The 20,288-nt window shown below is 46.1% G+C and overlaps 1 protein-coding gene across 3 annotated transcripts in view; it reads left to right on the top strand.

The window, feature by feature from the left end:
- nhsl2 (NHS-like 2) overlaps positions 1 to 18,947 on the top strand; it is a 37,350-nt gene extending 18,403 nt beyond the window's left edge. For all 3 annotated transcript variants that reach the window (XM_058065907.2, XM_058065910.2, XM_058065909.2), the window contains 9 exons: positions 1,170 to 1,433; positions 5,981 to 6,117; positions 7,292 to 7,472; positions 11,251 to 11,421; positions 11,497 to 12,592; positions 12,660 to 13,803; positions 13,877 to 14,180; positions 15,923 to 16,043; positions 16,461 to 18,947. In XM_058065907.2, coding sequence (XP_057921890.2) covers positions 1,170 to 1,433; positions 5,981 to 6,117; positions 7,292 to 7,472; positions 11,251 to 11,421; positions 11,497 to 12,592; positions 12,660 to 13,803; positions 13,877 to 14,180; positions 15,923 to 16,043; positions 16,461 to 16,794 — 3,752 coding nt within the window. In that variant the 3' untranslated portion in view covers positions 16,795 to 18,947. The remainder of the gene's footprint in view (positions 1 to 1,169; positions 1,434 to 5,980; positions 6,118 to 7,291; positions 7,473 to 11,250; positions 11,422 to 11,496; positions 12,593 to 12,659; positions 13,804 to 13,876; positions 14,181 to 15,922; positions 16,044 to 16,460) is intronic.
- Positions 18,948 to 20,288: the final 1,341 nt, after the last annotated feature.

Here is a 20,288-nt window from a genome sequence, read left to right as displayed (position 1 = left end):
TAACGTTAGTCCTACTCAAAGTCTTTGTTTACATTGTGAATTAAGAATAGAGAAATAAAACTAAGAAATTAAAATAGCTTTAGACAAAATATTTGCAATTTAAGGAAGAAAGAGTTTGTATGTTGTCTCTGCAATCTTGTTTTTGCTGTATGGTTAGTGACTTCTATAATTATTTCTATTTATCTTACCCATAACATTGTAATTAATGCCCTTAATGTTCTCTTAGGGTAGCCATATTTTTTCAGCCTGGTTGCTTGACCTTCTGTTAAAAGCATTATGATGAAGATGACAATGAATTTTGTGGTGAGGTTAAAGTGTAAGCGTCTGAGGCCTTTGAAGGAGCCAAAAAAAGTCAGTAGTTTCCATAGTGACAGTACACCTGTCTTTGCATCAGGGGGCGGCGCTGAGCCACAGTCTAAACGACTGTCTGACTGGTGCAGTCACATTCATACTCGCACGCCCAGTTCTCCATCAGACGTGCAGGTGCTGCACATATGCTTTGCTCCATCACCGGAAGCACAATCTTTTGCATGTGTGCATGAACAGTGGGTCCGTTAATGAGTTGGGTGCAGGCGGCTCTGATGCACAAAAAAGGCCTTGGGTCAATAAGAAAAACGATACATGGACCAAAAATGGCCCCCGGGCTGCATTTTGGATACCCCTACTCTAGCAGGACATGCAACACTTTGAAAACCCCTGCTCTGTGGGCAGCAAAGGAGTGTTATTTCCTTGAGTCACATGACCTGTCAAGCTTCCTTTACACTGGCCAGTGGGACACCATGTTTCTTTCCCCCACATGTTCCATGGCACAGCGTGATTTGTCTTTGCTTGTGTCAGGTGTGATGTTGTGACGTTTCCTCCACCCGTGATTCTGCTCCATTCCCTTCTAATTTTCCCTCAGAATCGCTTCCCCTCCCTTGTTTCCTCCCTAATCCCTCCCTCCTTCCCTCGTTCCTTGTTCTCCCTGACAACACGCCATTATGTAATCCCCGGCTATTAGTTATGGAAATTCACACCATTTTATTTACTCCTCTCGTCCTCGTTCACCCTCATCCTGCCATCCTCAATCCTCACTGGCAATAATCTTAATTCCCACCCTGTCCTCTCTCTCCCCTTCCATCTCTCTCTCTCACTGCATCCATCACTTCTGTCGCTCCCGCCTCCTGCAGCCACCAGCGGACTCGAGGCGGAGGGCGCCAGGCGTGGAGGCAGCAGCAGCAGCAGCAGCCGCGGCAACGACGCTAACCACGGTGGTAGCGGTGGCGGCGGCGGCGGACGAGGAGGAAGCGGCGGCGGTGGCGGCGGCAACGGCACGGCCCACTTCAGGTCTCCATGGCAACAGAGCGTGAACGTGTTTGGCTCGTGGAGCAGGCCCGAGTGTGTCGAAGAGCTGCACCAGCAGGCGCAGCTTAACCTCCAGAGCCTGCTGCAAGGTACGCATGGACGGAGGAGGAGAGAGCGGGATTGGGCGGATGGAAGGTGTGTGTATTTGGGTGGGTGGATGGATGATGCTGTACTGAAACTGTGTTTGTGTGTGTGTGTATGTGTGTGTTTCCTCAGCATATTCTTGGTGTGTGCATGTTGGTTGACAGCGGCACTGCAGCTGATGCAACGTTGTTATTTAAGGTTCTGACAGGGTGTGTGTTTGTGTGTGTGTGTGTGAGCGTGTGTTTAAAACAGCTCGCTTTTGAAACGGCTTGTCAGTGGCCGTCACTCTTTCTTAGTTATTTTTATAATGAAAATCTGCTTTGTATAAGACTGCTGATGCTGATGCTGGGTTCGCCACTCTCTCTCGCTCTCGCTTTCATGTTCAGTGTGACTCATGCTCTCTTGCCCTCCTGCCTCCACCAAACCAGCCTGTAGATGAATGAACGAGTGAGGTTGAATGGAGAGGATGAATAAATAATGACTTCTTGCGCGCCTTGTGTTCTTTGTGCATCAAGCCCATAGGTGTCAAACTCAGGCCCGAGAGCCAAATCTGGCCTGCCTTGCAATTTCATCCGGCCTGCAGAACAGTTTGGAAAATAGCATTGATACTTGGCCCGTCTCACAGACCTTATCAAACTACTTAACTAAGCAATTCCTCTCATATGAATGTGAGTGTGAATGGTTGTTTGTCTATATGTGCCCTGTGATTGGCTGGCGACCAGTCCAGGGTGGCGACCAGTCCAGGGTGGTTCGCGCGCAGACCTCACAGTTAGGAGACAAGGGTTCCATTCCACCCTCGACCATCTCTGTTCTCCTCGTGCATGCAGGTACTCCGGTTTCCTCCCACATTCCAAAAACATGCTAGGTTAATTGGCGACTCCAAATCTACCATAGGTATGAATGTGAGTGTGAATGGTTGTTTGTCTATATGTGCCCTGTGATTGGCTGGCGACCAGTCAAGTGTGTACCCTGCCTCTTGCCCGAAGACAGCTGGGATAGGCTCCAGCACCCCCCGCCACCCTCGTGAGGAAAAGTGGTAGAAAATGAATGAATGAATGAATGAATAAACTTTATATTGTATATAGAAGGATTCAAACCAAAAGTCAAAATAATTGAACTGTACATGACTAAAACTGGCAGCACTTATTATTACACCCTGTTTGTACAAAATAACACATTAAAAAGGCATAAGACAGTCTAAAGTGATGATTTTAATCACAGCAATGGACCTGGAATCTGCCCATTCCACTGCTGCAAACTCTTCACATCTTGCAGATTGTGATGTGTTTGTGTTTATATAAAAAAGTGTATCTGGTGGTCGATCAACACTGATCACTTTATTGAAATGAACACAAAAACAGCCTTAGTCGTATATCCGCGGAGAAAGTAGAAATTCCAAGCAGGAATGAACAGACACAACAAAAATGCACATTAAAATGTATAGACGCATTCACCAACTGTTCTGCACATTTTGTCCCAACCTGATAATACAACCACAGGGGTGCATCATGTTAGTATGTTCCGATTCTGGCACTGCGTACAGGGAACAGGGCCAAGTGTGTAGGCTGCTTACTTATCTATTCGTCAGTGCTAATGAGACATTTTCTCAAAATCTGAACATTCATTCATTCATTTTCTACAGCTTATCCTCACAAAGGTTGCAGAGGGTGCTGGAGCCTATCCCAGCTGTCTTCGGGCGAGAGGCAGGGTACACCCTGGACTGGTGTACCTATTAACCTAACATGCATGTTTTTGGAAAGTGTGAGGAAACCGGAGAAAACCCACGCATGCATGGGGAGAACATGCAAACTCCACACAGGGTGGAATTGAACTCAGGTCTCCTAGATGTGGGGCTTGCACGCTAAACACTTGTCCACCATGCAGCCCCAAAATCTGAACATACTAGCTACTATTTCGGGGGGTTAATGACATAAAGTTCATTCATTCATTCATTTTCGACCGCTTTTCCTCACGAGGGTCACGGGGGTGCTGGAGCCTATCCCAGCTTCTCGTCCAGTCTTCGGACGAGAGGCAGGGTACACCCTGGACTGGTGGCCAGCCAATCACAGGGCACATATAGACAAACAACCATTCACACTCACATTCATACCTATGGACAATTTGGAGTCGCCAATTAACCTAGCATGTTTTTGGAATGTGGGAGGAAACCGGAGTACCCGGAGAAAACCCACGCATGCACGGGGAGAACATGCAAACTCCACACAGAGGGTGGAATTGAACCCTGGTCTCCTAGCTGTGAGGTCTGCGTGCTAACCACTCGTTAATTTTGAATTTTGCCCCCCCCCGTGTGATTTTGTTTGACACCCCTGGTCTCTAGCTCCTGTATAAGGCACTAGTTGTGGTGTCGCCTAAAGAACCACTGCCTTATACAGTAGCCTGAAATGCTAAAATACATAGATTGTTACAGCGAGATGATGCCCTGGTGTTAATTATTTTGGCCAATTAGGTGAAGAACACAGAGACAATGCTATAAGGCGCTGATTATGTGAGAGATGTATGTATGTATAGTGACACCAAGTTGAAAGTTGTAATTGGCAGCTCAAAAAGTATGAACATGTAAATAAACCCAGTTACAATGTTAGTAGATTAGTTGTTAAGTCTTCCTTTACAATGAATGTTATTTAGTGGCAGTGCGAGCATGCAGTATATTTGTTGCTGGTTATGAGTCTAATATGTTAGGGTTTAACTATATTAAGTGTGATGTGCTCACACGGGGGTGTGGATCTTATATAACACCAAAGCGCTCCCCTCTTTGGCCATCCTCACCCTCCATCTCAGTGAAATATTCATCCTCTTTCTCTCACTGCTCTCCTTCGACTCTTGCACAGCTCCATATTTATGAAGCTCGCTGTCAGACGGATCCGCAGCGTTTTCTTGCCATGATACCCAACCCACACCACCCACCCGATTCCCCCCCCAGCTCCATTCATGGCATCCGAACGACCTTTGTAGTTGTTTTATTGTTTTGTGGTATTGAATGGTCAACACAACAGCAACGCTTCTATTATACGAGTGAATGTTAAAATAGTGAATGGGTCATTAGGAGCTGGGTGAAGAGGACTAGTTGTTGTTTTTGTAGCTTATCGTACTTTACAGATGTTGTAGGGGTTACCCAAGGTTGGGGGGAGGGGGGGCTCAGGTGGTGTTTTAATTTGGATGCAACAACTTGCCATGTTTGATGACGTGTTGATAGGAGGTGAAATTGGATGGATGTGATGCCAGAGTGGGGCGGCACGGCGGTCTAGTGGTTAGCGTGCAGACCTCACAGCTAGGAGACCATGGTTCAATTCCACTCTCTGAGTTTGCATGTTCTCCCCGTGCATGCGTGGGTTTTCTTCGGGTTCTCCGGTTTCCTCCCACATTCCAAAAACATGCTAGGTTAATTGGCGACTCCAAATTATCCATAGGTATGAATGTGAGTGTGAATGGATGTTTGTCTATATGTGCCCTGTGATTGCCTGGCCACCAGTCCAGGGTGTACCCCGCCTCTCGCCCATAGACAGCTGGGATAGGCTCCAGCATCCCCCGCGACCCTCGTGAGGAAAAAGCGGTAGAAAATGAATGAATGAATGATTCCAGAGTGCTCATTAAACTCTCCATTCTTGTTGGGACGTCATTCCGGGTCACAACCGAGCACACACTGCAGCGCTACCAACCCATTAGGCCAATTGTGTGCCTTGACACACAAACTGTATGTGGAAAAAAACATGAAAGAGGGGTATTGTTCACAGCGGTTTAGCCCCTGTGCGGAAGAAAGAGTGACCCACATTTGACAACAGCCGGGCGCTAATTGTCGGGAATGTTTGGGTTCATCGGTGAGTGAAGTTCCTCTGCATACTTACATGATGTTTAAAACACAAAAAAACTATGATGCTAACAAACAATGTGAACTTCAGTGACGCATGAGTGCCTGTCTGGATAAAGGGGAAGGAGGCAGAGTACTTTTTTAAGTGTGTGTGGGGGGCGGAGTGACCAGCATACCTTTACCCCCCCCTCTCCCAATCACCGTCCCTCCCGCTTTCAAGCATGCATCAGCAGCAAAAAGTTATCCCTGTGAGGTGCCCGCCCACTCTGCTTGTGTCACCTAGCAACCCCCACCACCACCACCACCACCACTATGGAATCCATATAAGTCTAACCCAGTGGTTTGTTAGAGGGGCTTTAGGGATGAGTAGAGACTGGGTCAGGAGTGTGTTTTTTGGGGGTAATGGATTGGCTGGCAGATTGTGAGGGGGAGTGTTTGTGTGTTGTAGGGAAAGAGGAGAAGGGGGCGGGGGTTAGGAATCTGTTTACAATGGCCTGAGGGGGAGTCGTCTAAGCTGCCACAGAGCAAAGGGAAGCGGTGCTATTGAGGGGAAAGTGAGAGCGAGGAGACACTAAGGGAGTCTTGCGGTGAGGCTTGCAGGAGGTAAAATGATGCAGAGCGTTGTGTGTGTGTTTGTGTGTGTGTGTGCGTGTTTGTTTGGGTTGTTGTGTGCAGGAATGCAGGAATCCGAGGCTAACGTGTGCCGTGTTACTTCCATGTTTACAGACTTTGAGGAGCAGCTCTACGACGCCAAGTTGACCGGTCAGACATTCCGCCATCCACCCTCGCAGAGCTCCGACGACGCGTCCGTCTCTTACTCCCCCGGCTCTCCCGGCAACAAGCGGCCCGACTTCATCTTCCTGGTAAACAGAGTCACTCTCGAATGCCTTGGATCTGATTCTGTCAGATTGTTGATTTTGTGTGTGTGTGAGGGGTGGGACGCAAAGTCCTTAAAGTGTCCTCAGCCTGACACAAGAAACACTGTTTTAACTGTGTTCGATGCCATAGAGCAAATAGTGTGATATTGGCAGCATGGTGGCATAATAATTAGCACAACAGTTTGTGTGGAGATTGCATGTTATCAATTTTCTTCTGTTTCCTCCCATGACCTGTAACAACATGCATATGCGTCCCATGGTAACTACACGAGCATCACCTGATCAAATGTGTTCATGTGACTAAAATAGTTTTCGCTAAAGTTACATCCACTAGCCTCGCCACTCCCCCCCCCCCCCAAAAAAAAGCAACGCACGCTTTGCCGCCTCCGCTCAGGTTCGTCATCACATTCACACTCCCAGCAGGCTAAATGATTTAGCGTCTCCCAGATGGAAATGTGACATCTCGATTAGGAATTTATAGCACAAAGAAACATGAGTGACGTGTGTCCTTCCAGCCAGGACGGACGGGATTTCAGGAACGTCAGTTGCTGAGTGACTCTTTGTCGCCATGGCAGCCTGATGGACTCCTTGAGGTGATTTCGTTGGCACGCTGTTCCTCCAGGAGCCAGTTAAATTGCTCTTTTAAGTTCATGCCTGATGGGGCTGATTTCAATTAGACATTGAGAGTCCATGGAGACGACTTGGGTCGGAATTCCCTGTGACAGCAGTTAAGTTTCTTGGCTACGCTAAGGAAGATATGCTTGAATATGGCCTGTCTCTGCATATATAATACATACAATTTGAGATGAAATAGAAAGGAGGTGGTGAGCCTGCAGGTTCCATGAAGAATCGCCACATGTCCCTTTACTTTTGTTTGGAACGAAACATTGTATTTGTCCTAAAGACCTCAAGACAGATGACGCAATTAGGCTTTGTGTTCCTTTTGTCGTCTTTCTGTTGGCCTCTGTCCTCTGTAACTGACAGTGATGCTTCACCAAATGAGCAAAAAGAGGACATTTGCTTTGCTCTGAAGTGTTCCAATGATGTTGTGTTCTGCATTTGCGCCTTAATAGAATTTCTAGTTTGTGTCCTTTTGTGTTAGAAACAAGGAAACCACCTTGGATAACATCTCATCTCAGGTCATCTGCTTCTCTTTTAGCCTGCATCCAAGCAGCTCTACGAGGACGAGACCGCCACCTCGGTCTTTGGACTGAGGTCCCTTGCCAACCCGTCCCCCTCACTGTCGCCGTCCCCTTGCGAGTCAGACTGCCCCCCGGTGGGTTGGACTAGGGGACCACCCGTGGCGGAGAAACCTCGCTGGCACCTCGGCAGGCGCACAGGTTAACATTCATTCATTAATTTTCTACCTGCTGTCTATCCCAGCTGTCTTTGGGCGAGAGGCGGGGTACACCCTGGACTGGTCGCCAGGCAATCAAAGGGGAACATATAGACAAACAACCATTCACACTCACATTCATACCTATGGACAATTTGGAGTCACCAATTAACCTAGCATGTTTTTGGAATGTGGGAGGAAACCGGAGTACCCGGAGAAAACCCACGCATGCACGGGGAGAACATGCAAACTCCACACAGAGATGGCCGAGGGTGGAATTGAACCCTGGTCTCCTAGCTGTGAGGTCTGCGCGCTATCCACTCGACCGCGACCTTGTAATTTAATTGTAGTGGACGCATAGTGGCTCTTATTGAATCTATTCAAATCACAGCTTGAATTTGTTCTTTTTGATTGGGAAACATCGCCTGTTAGGTCGGTACCTTATGTTTGCATGAAAACATTGCCATGCAAAGATACCCCGGCAGGCACATTCCCATCTTGTCCTCTTATGTCAGGCGTTAGCATGCCGTGGTCATCCTCGCAGTGACATCCCCGCCTCGCTTTGCATTGTTTCTTTTGTGTGCATGCCAGTGTGCCTCATAAAGTATATCTATATCTAAATTAATGTTTTTGGACTAGAACTCAATCTCAAAAGGGGGCCAAAACTCAAAGATGACTTGAGCTGTTCATTTCAATGAAGTCACACCAAAACATCACAATCCCCAAGAAGTCTAACTGAAGAGTTTGCAGCTTTGGATTGGGCGGATTACATGTTTCCCGGCATGCTTTGCTGCAATTAAAATAATATTTTTTTACCATTTTGTACATACAGGGTGTATTAGTTAAAGTGTTGTCGTTTTTAGTCATACAGATGCATTATATTGTTGTTACTTTTAGTCTAAATCTAGCACCCTTATTGAGAATATTTATGCAATTTATCCTGTATATAACACTGCCGTCACTCTTAATCTTTTAATGCTAGAGGAATATTTGATACAGTAGGAATTACTTGATTATGCAGATTTTTGCGAGCACTTTGTTTGGTGTGGTGATGCGATGCCACATATGGACTAGAAGGTCAGGTATAATGATGCTGCATCCCTTCCCTCGGCAAGGCCTTCTTTTCTGCATACATTTAGCATATATTTGCTATATACGTCATACTGTTATTGTGACGGCCTGTTTCTACACGAGCGAACAGTTAGCTGGCAACCGGCTAACTGTTGCCATGGTAACTCACCACTCTTCCTGTCTCCTCACTAAAATAAAGAAAGTGAGCTACAACAAACCACCGATGAGTTATTGACAGCAAAAGCACAAAATGAGGGATGAAAGAAGAGTGAATGGAGGGAAATAATTGCTCGGGATGCTCTGATAACTAAATACGTAGATTCCTATACCAGGGGTCTCAAACTCAATTCACCTGGAGGCCACTGGGGCTAGGGTCTGGGCAAGGCTGGGCCGCATCAGGTTTTCAAAAAAAAAAACGCATTTATTAAAAACAGAAAAATATACAAACTTTGGTTCTGATTTTCTACAATAAAAGCTCTGATAAAACATTCCACTGTTCTCAAATATCTTCATTTTTATTTTTCTGCACAAAATAAGATGAAAAATAAATAAACAAATCAAGAATAAAGAAAATCAATCAATCAGTAATAAATAAGTATAATAATAATAATAAAACGGCAAATAATAAAAACTTAAGAAACCACATATAGTTGGTGGGTAGACAAATTATTTTTTTCAGATTAAAATGAACAAAGCATTATTAGAGCCCTGTAGACATGACAAAACACGACTATAGTCACATTTATACTTTTTTTATTTACAACATATTGCGCAACTGCAGGGTCTTGAGACACATGCTAACTCGCAAACTAGAGAGCTAGCGACCTAAACGGTAGCCTTCAAGTTATTTCCTTTAAACTTAAATAGCCAAAAACTTACCACTTCCACACGGATAGGGAGGATAACAATTAACAGTTATTTAACCTTTAACATGAACATTAATCAAACGTAATAATTTTTTCTGGGTACATGAGACCATACAGCATCCATATCAAACTTGCGCGGGCCGCACTAACATGCGAGGGCCTCAAACTAGTGTCCTGTGGGCCACATTTGGCCCGCGGGCCGCGTGCTTGAGACCCCTGTCCTATACTGATCATCCATGAGTGAAATCGTCTGATAATGATCACATGGAGTAATTATCAATGTTTCTATTTATGTTTTCTATTTATCAATACAAAAAGGATGCCGACTGCCAGGTACCCTAAAAATAGGTACTGTAAATACTAATAAATTAATTAATAACCCCCCTGCCCCCTTTTTGGGCGACTTATTTCATGGGGCCTGGAATTCGTGGCTGCACCTCTGTTAAATGATATGAAAAATGAATCATTAAATGACTTAATTTAGACAAAAACATATTTGACTTTACATTTTCAAGAGAACATATATCACTCCTGACACTTTCAAAGGATGAGAGGCCTTCTTTTAAGAGAATTTGGATGTCAGAGTACATCGGTGGAGAGCAGTAGGTGAACCGAGTGTCTTCCATGTCTGACAAAGGCAAGTCAGCTAAGTTCCTCACGGCAGATTGTTTTGTTTTGGTACATCTGCGCAGTGTGAAGGAAAGTGGGAGGAGGAAACTACCCACACTGTGGTGTCTTGTTTACACGCTGCAATAGTACAAGCCACAGGTGATCATGTTTTGTGTTTGCCGTTGAAAGGCATTTATCGGCGTATGATCACATGATTTTTCATGGAAATCAGCCAATACAATACAATTAGTGTTCGAATAGTTATTACTGATTCCACCCTGCCATCTCAGTTGTAGACAGGTGAGAAAGCAGGCAGGGAGCGTCAAAAACGATTTATTTAGTGCACACTCTTCACTGAAGAGGCAATTCAAGGAGAGGAAATGTCAAAGTAAATGCAGTGAGTGGTCGCGGAGAATCTGCCAAGTCTTTGCTGCCCTCATCGCAACCCCGAGGAGGCTTTACATGTCGGCCTCCAATTGCGTCTTGACTTAAAAGTGTGTATAAGTCAGGCAATAAAACAGGGTAAAGATGACTGTTGTCGTTTGGCTGTCTCTGCATGACAAAGACACATCTTTCTGTTTTGCCTTTTATCACTATCTTTGTTTACATTCTGTGAAATAAGCAGGTTATTGAGTTTGACAACACAATGTATGATTCATCGCAAATCTGCATCTCTTGTGTTTTTCTTTGTGTCCCTACTGACAAGCATCTACGTCAGCATTTGCACAAACAGTGCTTCTGATTACATAATTCCACAGTTCATTTTTTCCATCACTTCAGCCTTTTTGGACTCATTTGCCTCACTGATTTTGTGCATTTTGCCAAATAACATTTCATTTCATTTTCTACCACTTTTTCTCACGAGGGTCGCGGGGGTGCTGGAGCCTATCCCAGCTGTCTTCGGGCGAGAGGCGGGGTACACCCTGGAATGGTGGCCAGCCAATCACAGGGCACATATAGACAAACAACCATTCACACTCACATTCATACCTATGGACAATTTGGAGTGGCCAGTTAACCTAGCATGTTTTTGGAATGTGGGAGGAAACCAGAGTACATGCACGAGGAGAACATGCAAACTCCACACAGAGATGGCCGAGGGTGGAATTGAACCCCTTGTCTCCTAACTGTGAGGTCTGCGCGCTAACCACTCGACCGCTGTGCCGCCCCCAAATGACATTAACAAAGTAAATGCGACGGTAGGCGATTAATCTCACTCATCCACTTGGTCTCCAGGTGAAGGCAAATTCCATGGTGTGGACCTCCTGCAGCACTCGACGTCCCCATCCCCCTCTCCAGCGGAGCACTTCCACCAGCCCCGCTCCCTGGAGCCTGTCACGGACACCCCTCACCAGAGCCTTGCCCTGAGGAAGATACACTCCGACCTTGACGGCAGCTCACCTGCAGGTGTGCGTGATGGAGAAACACACTTTTATGCATGTCTTAATCAGTGAAGTTACAATTAATGCTCCTTCTTCATAGAGAACATCGTGGAGCGACCAGGAAGCATGGACCACTCTGGACTAATTTTCTCCAACACTCCCTCCACCACATGGAATGGACCTAAAGGCTCCACCTTCTCTCCCGCAGAGTGGAACGAGCCTTACAACTACAGTGTGAAGAAAGGTCCAGCGGTCCCACCGAAACAGCACAGCATCATTGGTCACACAGGAGGTGGGCCTCAGGAAGGCGTGATGTTAGTAAGCTCGGGACACTTGGCCAGCTCACAGTCATTCTCAACCACGTCAGATGCTTCTGGGAGACGAGGGCACAATACGCAAGGGATGTCACTGGCAGCTGTCATGATGGGGAGGCGGAGTGAAACAGAGGGGGCCACGGCAGATGGAGGTAGAGGTGGGGGAGGAGGGTGCGGCGGTGGAGAGGTGGGGAAGGGAAGGGAGATGTCGGCGCGCTCCATCGCGGCAGCAAATGCATTCAAGTTCCGGGAACGTTCTCTCTCCACACCCACAGACTCTGGCTCCTTTTGCTTTACTGAGATTGGCACAGACCAATCAGACGGGACTCTTTCATCCGCAGGGAACGGGAACGTCTCCATAGCTACAGAGCACCAACGGCAGCATCATAACTTCATGGGTTTGGGCGAGAACTACGCTCTCCTCTATCCCAGAGGAAGTTCTGAGGACAGTGCCAGTACCACTGACACCATTTCTGTTACAGCTTCCGACTACGGTACAGAAGGACGTTTGCGCATGCGTTCACGGTCCATTTCTCTCAAAAAGTCCAAACGCAAGCCTCCGCCTCCAGTGAGGAGCGTGTCCCTTGTGAAGAATCTTGGCAAGGCTGAAGGAAGGATCCACCATGGGGGCGCTCTGCATCGAGATGGCCGGCCAAAGAGCCTGCACATCCCAAGGGACCACTTCCCGGACTTCCAGCCAGACTTCCTTTTGCCCAGCTCGTCATGCTCCTCCAAATCAGGCACTCAGCATGGGGAGCAGGGAAGCCGGGCAGGCTGCGACGGACCTCCGAACCTGGAAGTGCATCCACCAGAGAGAGAGGCGGATGTAACTTTCCCACCTCATTGGCAGCTCGGGGATTGGAAGAACAATGACCCCTACAGGTAGGACTGTTAATTGATCTTGTGAGCTGTTCCATGCCTTCATAACGTTCCTTTTTCTTTATTCCAGATCTTTATCAGGCTCCAGCACAGCAACAGGTACCACCGTGATTGAATGTATGAAAGTCAGAGGCAGCTCAGAGTCGTTAGACTCCCCTTCCACTTCCAGAGCCACGTCACCCTCGCAGCTCCTCACAGAAACAGACATCAAGCCCTCCTCGCCCTTCAAACCCCCAGGACTCATGTCCCCGTCGAGTGGATATTCCAGCCAGTCCGAAACTCCAACCCCGACCGTGCCGCTCAGTCATGCAGCAGGTCCAGGTGGAGTCGGTTCTGTGGGGATATCAGGGTGTAAGATGCGGCCTAAGATCCCTGAAAGGAAATCTTCGCTACCATCACCAAAGGATCCTGCTGCCAGGTCCAGACTATCCTTTGAAATGCCCGGGAATGCCCACCTGGAGCTGTCGTCCATCAAGCCAAAACAAAAGGCTAGTCGGCGGCATTCGGACACTTCCACGGCAGCAAAACCTGGCAAAATCAGCCCCAGTTCTTCCCAGGTGCTCCCTGTGGTCACCCAGAATGAGCTGAAAACAATTCGGCTTCGCTCTGTCTCACGAGGTGATCTCGAGGATTTCCCGGACGGTGCGTCGGACACCATCGAGGAAGAACAACAGTGTCGAGACTTTGGAGACGATGTCAGTCCGCCTCCTACTCTACCAAAACCTAAGCCACCTGTTGCAGTCAAACCCCCTTTGCCAAAGCGGCCACTCAACCTGCTTCTGAAGTCTCCTTCCCCATCCTCGACACCCCCCCTCACTTTGGACTCACCCCCGCCGTCGCCTGTGGAGCGGCCTATACCTTTAGGCAATATTTACAAAGTGATGAAGAAACCCAAACCCAAAAAAGCACCGCCAAAAAGTCCTGCAAGTCCATCAGTGATCCCAGATTCTAATTCCCTGTCCACCACTCATTCCATGTATGACCAGTGCCTCTTTGACCTCCCACCCCTTCCGGAACCACAGCCTCTCCTGGAAGACCCTGTCTTAGAGCCAGAATTTGACACTGGCTTTCAACTGGGGCCAGAAGATGGAGGCTCTCTACCTTCTCCTTGCAGTAACCAGGAGGCACCTGAGCTCCAGGACAAAAGCAAGACACTTCCCTCGAGGATGACTATCTCCTGTTTGGCAGAGCTCTCCGACAAAAAGAAACCCAAGGTAGAAAATGTGCAGAAATAACTTTTAAAAAGCGATGTACCCCACTGTTTTTGAATGAGTCCTTTCTTTGCAGGTTCCACCCCCAGTTCCGAAGAAGCCTTGCCTCCTGCTTCTTCCGTCATCTGTGCACCCCTCCAGTAATGGCGGCACAGACCGCCAGACACCACAAACCGGCAGTCCGGTGGGCATCCCGTCTCCTGGAGGAGCTTTCCTACCGGAAGACATCCCGATAAGTCCTTGTGCGCCTGAAATGTCAACACATGATGAAAATCACTTGGGATTGGACGCTTTGAAGGAGTCTGTGCTTCACTCATCCTTGCTGGATTCTTCCTTCGCTGAGCTGGAAGGGAAGATGGCCGCCACTGGGATTGGGGCAGGTACGTTTGTAGAAACAAGGGATGAGGTATTCGGGAGATTATACTGATGTCCCACTTAACTTAATGTTCTTTTTTAGATTAAAAAAGTGCCCTCAATACTGACATCCATGGTTGACTGTTTTTGTCAATGTAAAATCTAAGGCCCAAAAAAGGAAAATTATCAGTTCATGCCAGAATCCTAAAGCATGGCAGTAGTAACTTGAATTCTACCACAGCAGCTAAGAAAATGCACCCATTTAATTTTGTTTTTTAGATTTTAGATTTTCAAGTGTCTGAGCAGTGAGCACCCACAAATGACCTGAGCATTCCTTGCACCTCTGTAAGAGCCATTAGACATGCACATCTTTAGTCTCACAACTGTCCAAAACCAAGATAGTCCAACTTCCATTCTGTGGTATTTTGTATATTAGCGGGTTCAACAGGTCAGCAAGGCGTATTTCACAATGTAGCTTACTTTTACTTCTACCTCCTTATGTCTGTTTTGTAGCAACCTGTTCTGCCACTACCTCATTCTGGAACTGCACTTGAAAGTGATCCGTTTATGTTTACTTTCCTTGAAATAAAAATAATTCACATTTTTAAAATCTCTACCGCAAACAACTCTTCGGCATCACCCAGACAAATTAGGTATAACAGTTCCTGTGTTTAGTAAGTCCGGGCATCAAAATACAAGCATCCCAGTGCAACATGCTACACATTTAGTCCACACTTTTCACTCAAGAAACTGGCTTGCTACTTTGGCTTTGCAGCATGTTTTTCAGAGGAGCCCTTTCTCATTCAAAAAAGAAAAAAATCTCACCCAGATTCAACTCTCATTCTTCTGTTCCCACATACTCTGACAGCCAGTCCACCTTAAAAGACCTTTTTTTTTTTACTTTAGCTTGGTGAGTGCATATGGCCCGTTCATTTTGCCATAATACAGGGTGAGAAAACAGTATTTAGCTCTCCTAATGCCAGTGCACCATTAGCTATACACCAAAACCGCAAAACAGTAGCATGTACTACATAAGGTGCTGTTCCAATCATTTATTTTCTATGCCGCTTATCCTCACAATGGTCGCCGGGGTATGCTGGAGCCTATCCTAGTTGACTTCGGGCGAGAGGCGGGGTACAACCTGGACTGGTGACCAGCCAATCACAGGACACATATAGACAAACAACCATTCACACTCACATTCATACCTATGGACAATTTGGAGTCGCAAATTAACCTAAGATGAATGTGGAATGTGGGTAATGGGTGTGCATAAGTAAATATGTACCAATGGGATCTCCTCATTGGCTGGAGCGTGTTGGTCATTGTGTTGTTACCGTTTGGTGTTGCCTGTCACTCATGGAGTTACATTGCACAATGGTACAGATTAAATTCATTCATTCATTCATTTTCTGCCGCTTTTTTCCTTACGAGGGGGTCGCGGGGGTGCTGGAGCCTATCCCAGCTGTCTTTGGGCGAGAGGCGGGGTACACCTTGGACCGGTCGCCAGCCAATCACAGGGCACATATAGGCAAACAACCATTCATACTCACATTCATACCTATGGACAATTTGGAGTCACCAATTAACCTAGCATGTTTTTGGAATGTGGGAGGAAACCGGAGTACCCGGAGAAAACCCACGCATGTACGGGGAGAACATGCAAACTCCACACAATTAATCGATAGCGCCTTAATTATCTCCGATGCTAACTAATTGTCACAAACATACATTAGTATATTTAACAAGACACACGTGTCTTTTTCAGACGAAAGCGTGTCCTGCGACAAGACGGTGCTTCACATTGTGGAGGAAACCGATGATGACTTCCTGACCAGCGGCACGCCTGCAGCACACACCACCGAAGACCTGTTCACCATTATACACAGGTTTGTGTCCGCACTCCACCACGCTCATTACCACTCAGAACATGTAACAAAAGATTGCATTGGGCTCAGTGGGAAGTTATGACAAGGCGGGCAGAGAGAGTGAGGTTACCTAGCAACGTCTACAGGAGCGACCACTGGCTTGTACTTTCTCACAGTGATATCGATTCAAACACATGCACCCGAGATGCTTGTCACTAAGCAACAGGTGATTTTACTGTCTGCCATGCTGAAAATAGCTTGGAACACCGTTAAGGAAGCTTTAGGAGAAGCAGGCTATTATTTTGTAGAACATATATGTCCAAAAAGGTCTCGATTAGCTAGTCTAATCCGACCGTCTTCACCATTGTATTCGGTTAAAGGATGATCTGTTCTCGACAGCGTGCTTTAGCTGTTTGTACATCTCATCTTCACCATCAGGTCCAAGCGAAAGGTTCTGGGTCGCAAAGAGCCTTCAGATTCCTTTGGAAGCCGGCAAAGTCTAATGTCCCCAGTCAAGCAGAGCGCCGACTTGCGGAACCTCACCATGGGCAGCAGCCAGAGGTCCAGCTCTCGCAATGAGAACTTCATGGCCCTGCTGCAGAAGAAAGGCAGCAAGTCTTCCGGCAGCGGGGCCAGGGTGTCTGCCGCCGAACTTCTCAAAAGCACAAACCCTCTGGCACGACGAGTCACCGAGTTCTCCAGCGGCGCTACCTCAGGTAGCGAGGGGCCAGAGGTGGAGTCCGGCGGTCAAGGCAAACCAAATGACCAGTGAGAAAAAAAACAACGTTATCCACGTCTGGATAAGCTAGCAAGCAGCTGCTTCGCTCCAACTACAGGCTGAGCATTTGCAACGTCCAATCCCATTGGAGCAGCACTCTGTTGGACAAAATGGTCCCTCACGTGGTTGGAGCCGTATTATTCCCTGTCATAGTGGATCTCTCAAGATGAATATGAAAGAGTATTGGGAAGGAGAAAGGAATGTGCAGAGACCAGGAATATAACTACTGGATATCTTTTCTCCTGATGGTGACTACCTACATGCACCACAGCATCAAACGTCTTGTCGGGAACCATCCAGAATCCATTATGACTCCTTCACAGTTCAACCAATCAGGGCATGAAGTGAAGGCTTTTGCTTCTTGGCATGCAAAAGACAGATCATTAAAGACTGACAGATCTTGAAAGATGACATTTAATCATAAAGCACTTTTCTTAAATGTTTTTTTTTTTTTTTTTTTGAGAGGCCGTTTACACAACTCATTCCCTCCAGGCGCACCCTGAAATGGTGTTATATATTTTTTTCACTTGTTTAGTGTTTTTTTTTTTTTTTTTAAGAACAAACACATGACTAAGAATCATGCAGAGAACATTTGCAGACACCGCGTGTGTGACGGACGTCACACGTACACACAAAAACATAACAGTCTGCACAAGCGTATATCTACGCACAAATCGTCATCACGCCTGCGGAATTTTCTGCATGGAGAGCATGAAGCAGGTTCGGGGGATCAAACAGGGTTTTTTTTTTTTGTGTCGTATGTGGTCTCCAGTGACGGGAGTGAAGGACTGCCAATGAACCAGACCAGAGGGGACCTGAGGGTGTGTGAGAGCATGCATGCTCGCATGTGCTTGTGTGTGTTTACTCGTACGCCATCAACCATCGCCGGGTCATCGCTTGAGTGAGTGGTGACCGGTTCACCTTTCACCGCCCCTCCATGCACTTCCACACTTTCATGTAGCATCTCCTCTTCCTCCCGTCGCAACCTCTTCAATCACGACCCCCATTAACCTTCCCCTCGTCTTTCCTCTGCCAATTGTCAGACGACAGTGGGTGAATTTGAATAAGTAGACAACACATGCTCCTCCCTGCTGCTCTGGATGCTTTGGATGGGTAAAGGTGGCATCCCAGTTTGGACTCATTGTGCCACCACTGTCAGAGCTCCCTCTAGTGGGTGGAGGATGTAGAGCCACACATTAGGACAGCAGTGAAAGTGCTCTCCTCTCTGGTTATGATGACTTGTCAAGTGGTGCTTCTTTTTTTTTGCTTTTGGAATATTTTGTGAATTGAACTGTGTTTGTTTTGCCTTGTATACCACAATTTGGGTGCAGTACCCACTGTGTTTTTTTTTATGTTGTAGATTTTTTTTTTACGTGCACCCCTTTTCCACCGATTCCTATAGTACATTTGCCGACACAGGCGTTGCAGACTGAGGAGTGATGCTAATTTATAATGAAATTTACAAAAATGAAAGCAGAAAGAAGTAAATACAAAAATTTGGCTTGGACATCATTTTTGTCCTCCCACCCCCACCAACAAGGCAGCCCTGTAAGTGACACGGCGACAATGGGACCGGATAAATTGAATATTTAACACATTATTCCCTCTTTGGGAGAGAAGAGGATGGGAAAAGTCCTGAGGTTGGAGGATGTTTAATCCCCACACTGCCACATTTACACCTCCTCATTGTGTGTAGGGGCAGGGGGTGTCTGTCTTTCCTCCCAGTAAAGGATGAATCGAATGGTTTCTTGTCAAATAATTTGCATCATTTGGAGGCGTGAAGTTAGGGGTCATTTTGATTGACCTCATTAATTAATAGGACACGCGTGTGTTGCATAAGATAATCCAACAGCACACTCGAGGTAGTAATACGGGCCAAAGAGTATATTTGCCTCCTCACTGCCAAATTGGGGGTGGTGTAGAGTGAAAAAAAAAGATAGAGACAGATAATTATTGGATAATTATTCTATTTTTGTTATTTTTATTGCAAAAGACATATTTAAATGCTTATTCCATGTATGTATAGTATTACCCTGCCCCCTCTCCTCCAAATGCAGTGGTTTGGTATTTAGGTGCCCAGATGAGCGCGTCGCAGCCTGACCAGTGAAATTATTCCATCATAAATAAATTATTTTTCTTGTGTAAAAGTGCTGTATGTTTATGTTTTTCCAGTGAAAATACTGCATTCTTTCTCAAACTGCTACTTTGGTTTGTGGTCTTGTTGTGTTGTAGTGACATCTAGTGGTTGTGGGCGTCAGTGCAGCCAGGTTGGCCAAACAAGGAAATAACCATTTCTGTTTAGTCAATGGCGGCTGGTGATTTGGTGCTTCAGCGGGGGCTTGACTAGACAGAGAGGGCCAGTAAAGCCGTGAGCTTTTTGACAACTGTGTTTTTATGAGAAGAGCTAACAAATAAACTATTCTAATTTTCTCATTTACTAATCTCATCACATATAAAAGATAAAACACGCAGATAAATAAGCATGGTAGGTGTGCAATAACAGTTACCGTCATTTATATTAAGCAACACACATACATAAACCCTAATGAAGTCACCCACGCATGTCCGACACGATAGAGTGAAAAAAAAAAGTTCCTGTAATGTGGAATTGGTAAGTTATTGGCTTCTTTGTACTTCTTTCCCACTGCGTTTTAAACACCTTAAATTTAAATCGGAGAGACTAACTCGTTAGCTAGCTAGCTTGCTAGGCTAGCGGCAGCTGTCGTTATTCTGTAGCCTGCCCAATGTGATGTAAACAAGGTATAATAGGTAAAAGTGATTATTCGGGTGTTATTTCATGTCTACGGGGGCTCTAATGACGTTGAAAACTATATTTAGACAGCTCCGAACAGGTCCTAATTGGACCACTTCGTCGGGGTCTGGAAACATGACGCGATAAACGAGGGAGAATTGTCCTCCATTTATTAACATTGACTTATGTAGTGCAGTGTTTCATTTAACGCGGTCAGGTCTCGAACCAATTTTGATAAGAAAAGTTGCCCTTCCGTTGCTTGTGTCATCTTTAAACTTTCCAAAATACTTTGGATGTCCCTCGATGTTGACAGTCTTCTTAGTGTTCAAAGTTCATGCTCACCTCAGCTCCTTTAGATTATGCAATAATCTAAAAAAAAAAGTGATTTTATTAATTTTTTACCGCTTTCAGACCTGCATTGCACAACGGGCAAGTTGGAGTTGTTGGGTTGTGGGCATACCTTATCTTGTTGAACTCTTTTTTTTCTGATCAACCGTCCAGACCTGGGGGCCTGCAAACTGGTTTTGAGTCAAATCAGTAGTCTGGCTGGCTAAAAACCAGCCCCATTGCTACTGTGTATGTGACAGATTATGCTGATATAGCAAAATGTAGAAGCTGAAATCTGATTGGACAAAGACACCTAACATATAAATATATTACCGGAAGCAGTGCAGGTAAGAATACGCTACTTTTTTTTGTTTGTTTCTTTCGGCTTATTCCTGATTACGGAGTCGCC

The sequence above is a fragment of the Doryrhamphus excisus genome, linkage group LG2 (genome assembly GCF_037039965.1).
Source record: "Doryrhamphus excisus strain RoL-2023G ecotype Guam linkage group LG2, RoL_Dexc_Guam_v1.1, whole genome shotgun sequence".
Classification (NCBI taxonomy): domain Eukaryota; kingdom Metazoa; phylum Chordata; class Actinopteri; order Syngnathiformes; family Syngnathidae; genus Doryrhamphus; species Doryrhamphus excisus.
This window is presented reverse-complemented; position numbering and strand designations above follow the sequence as displayed.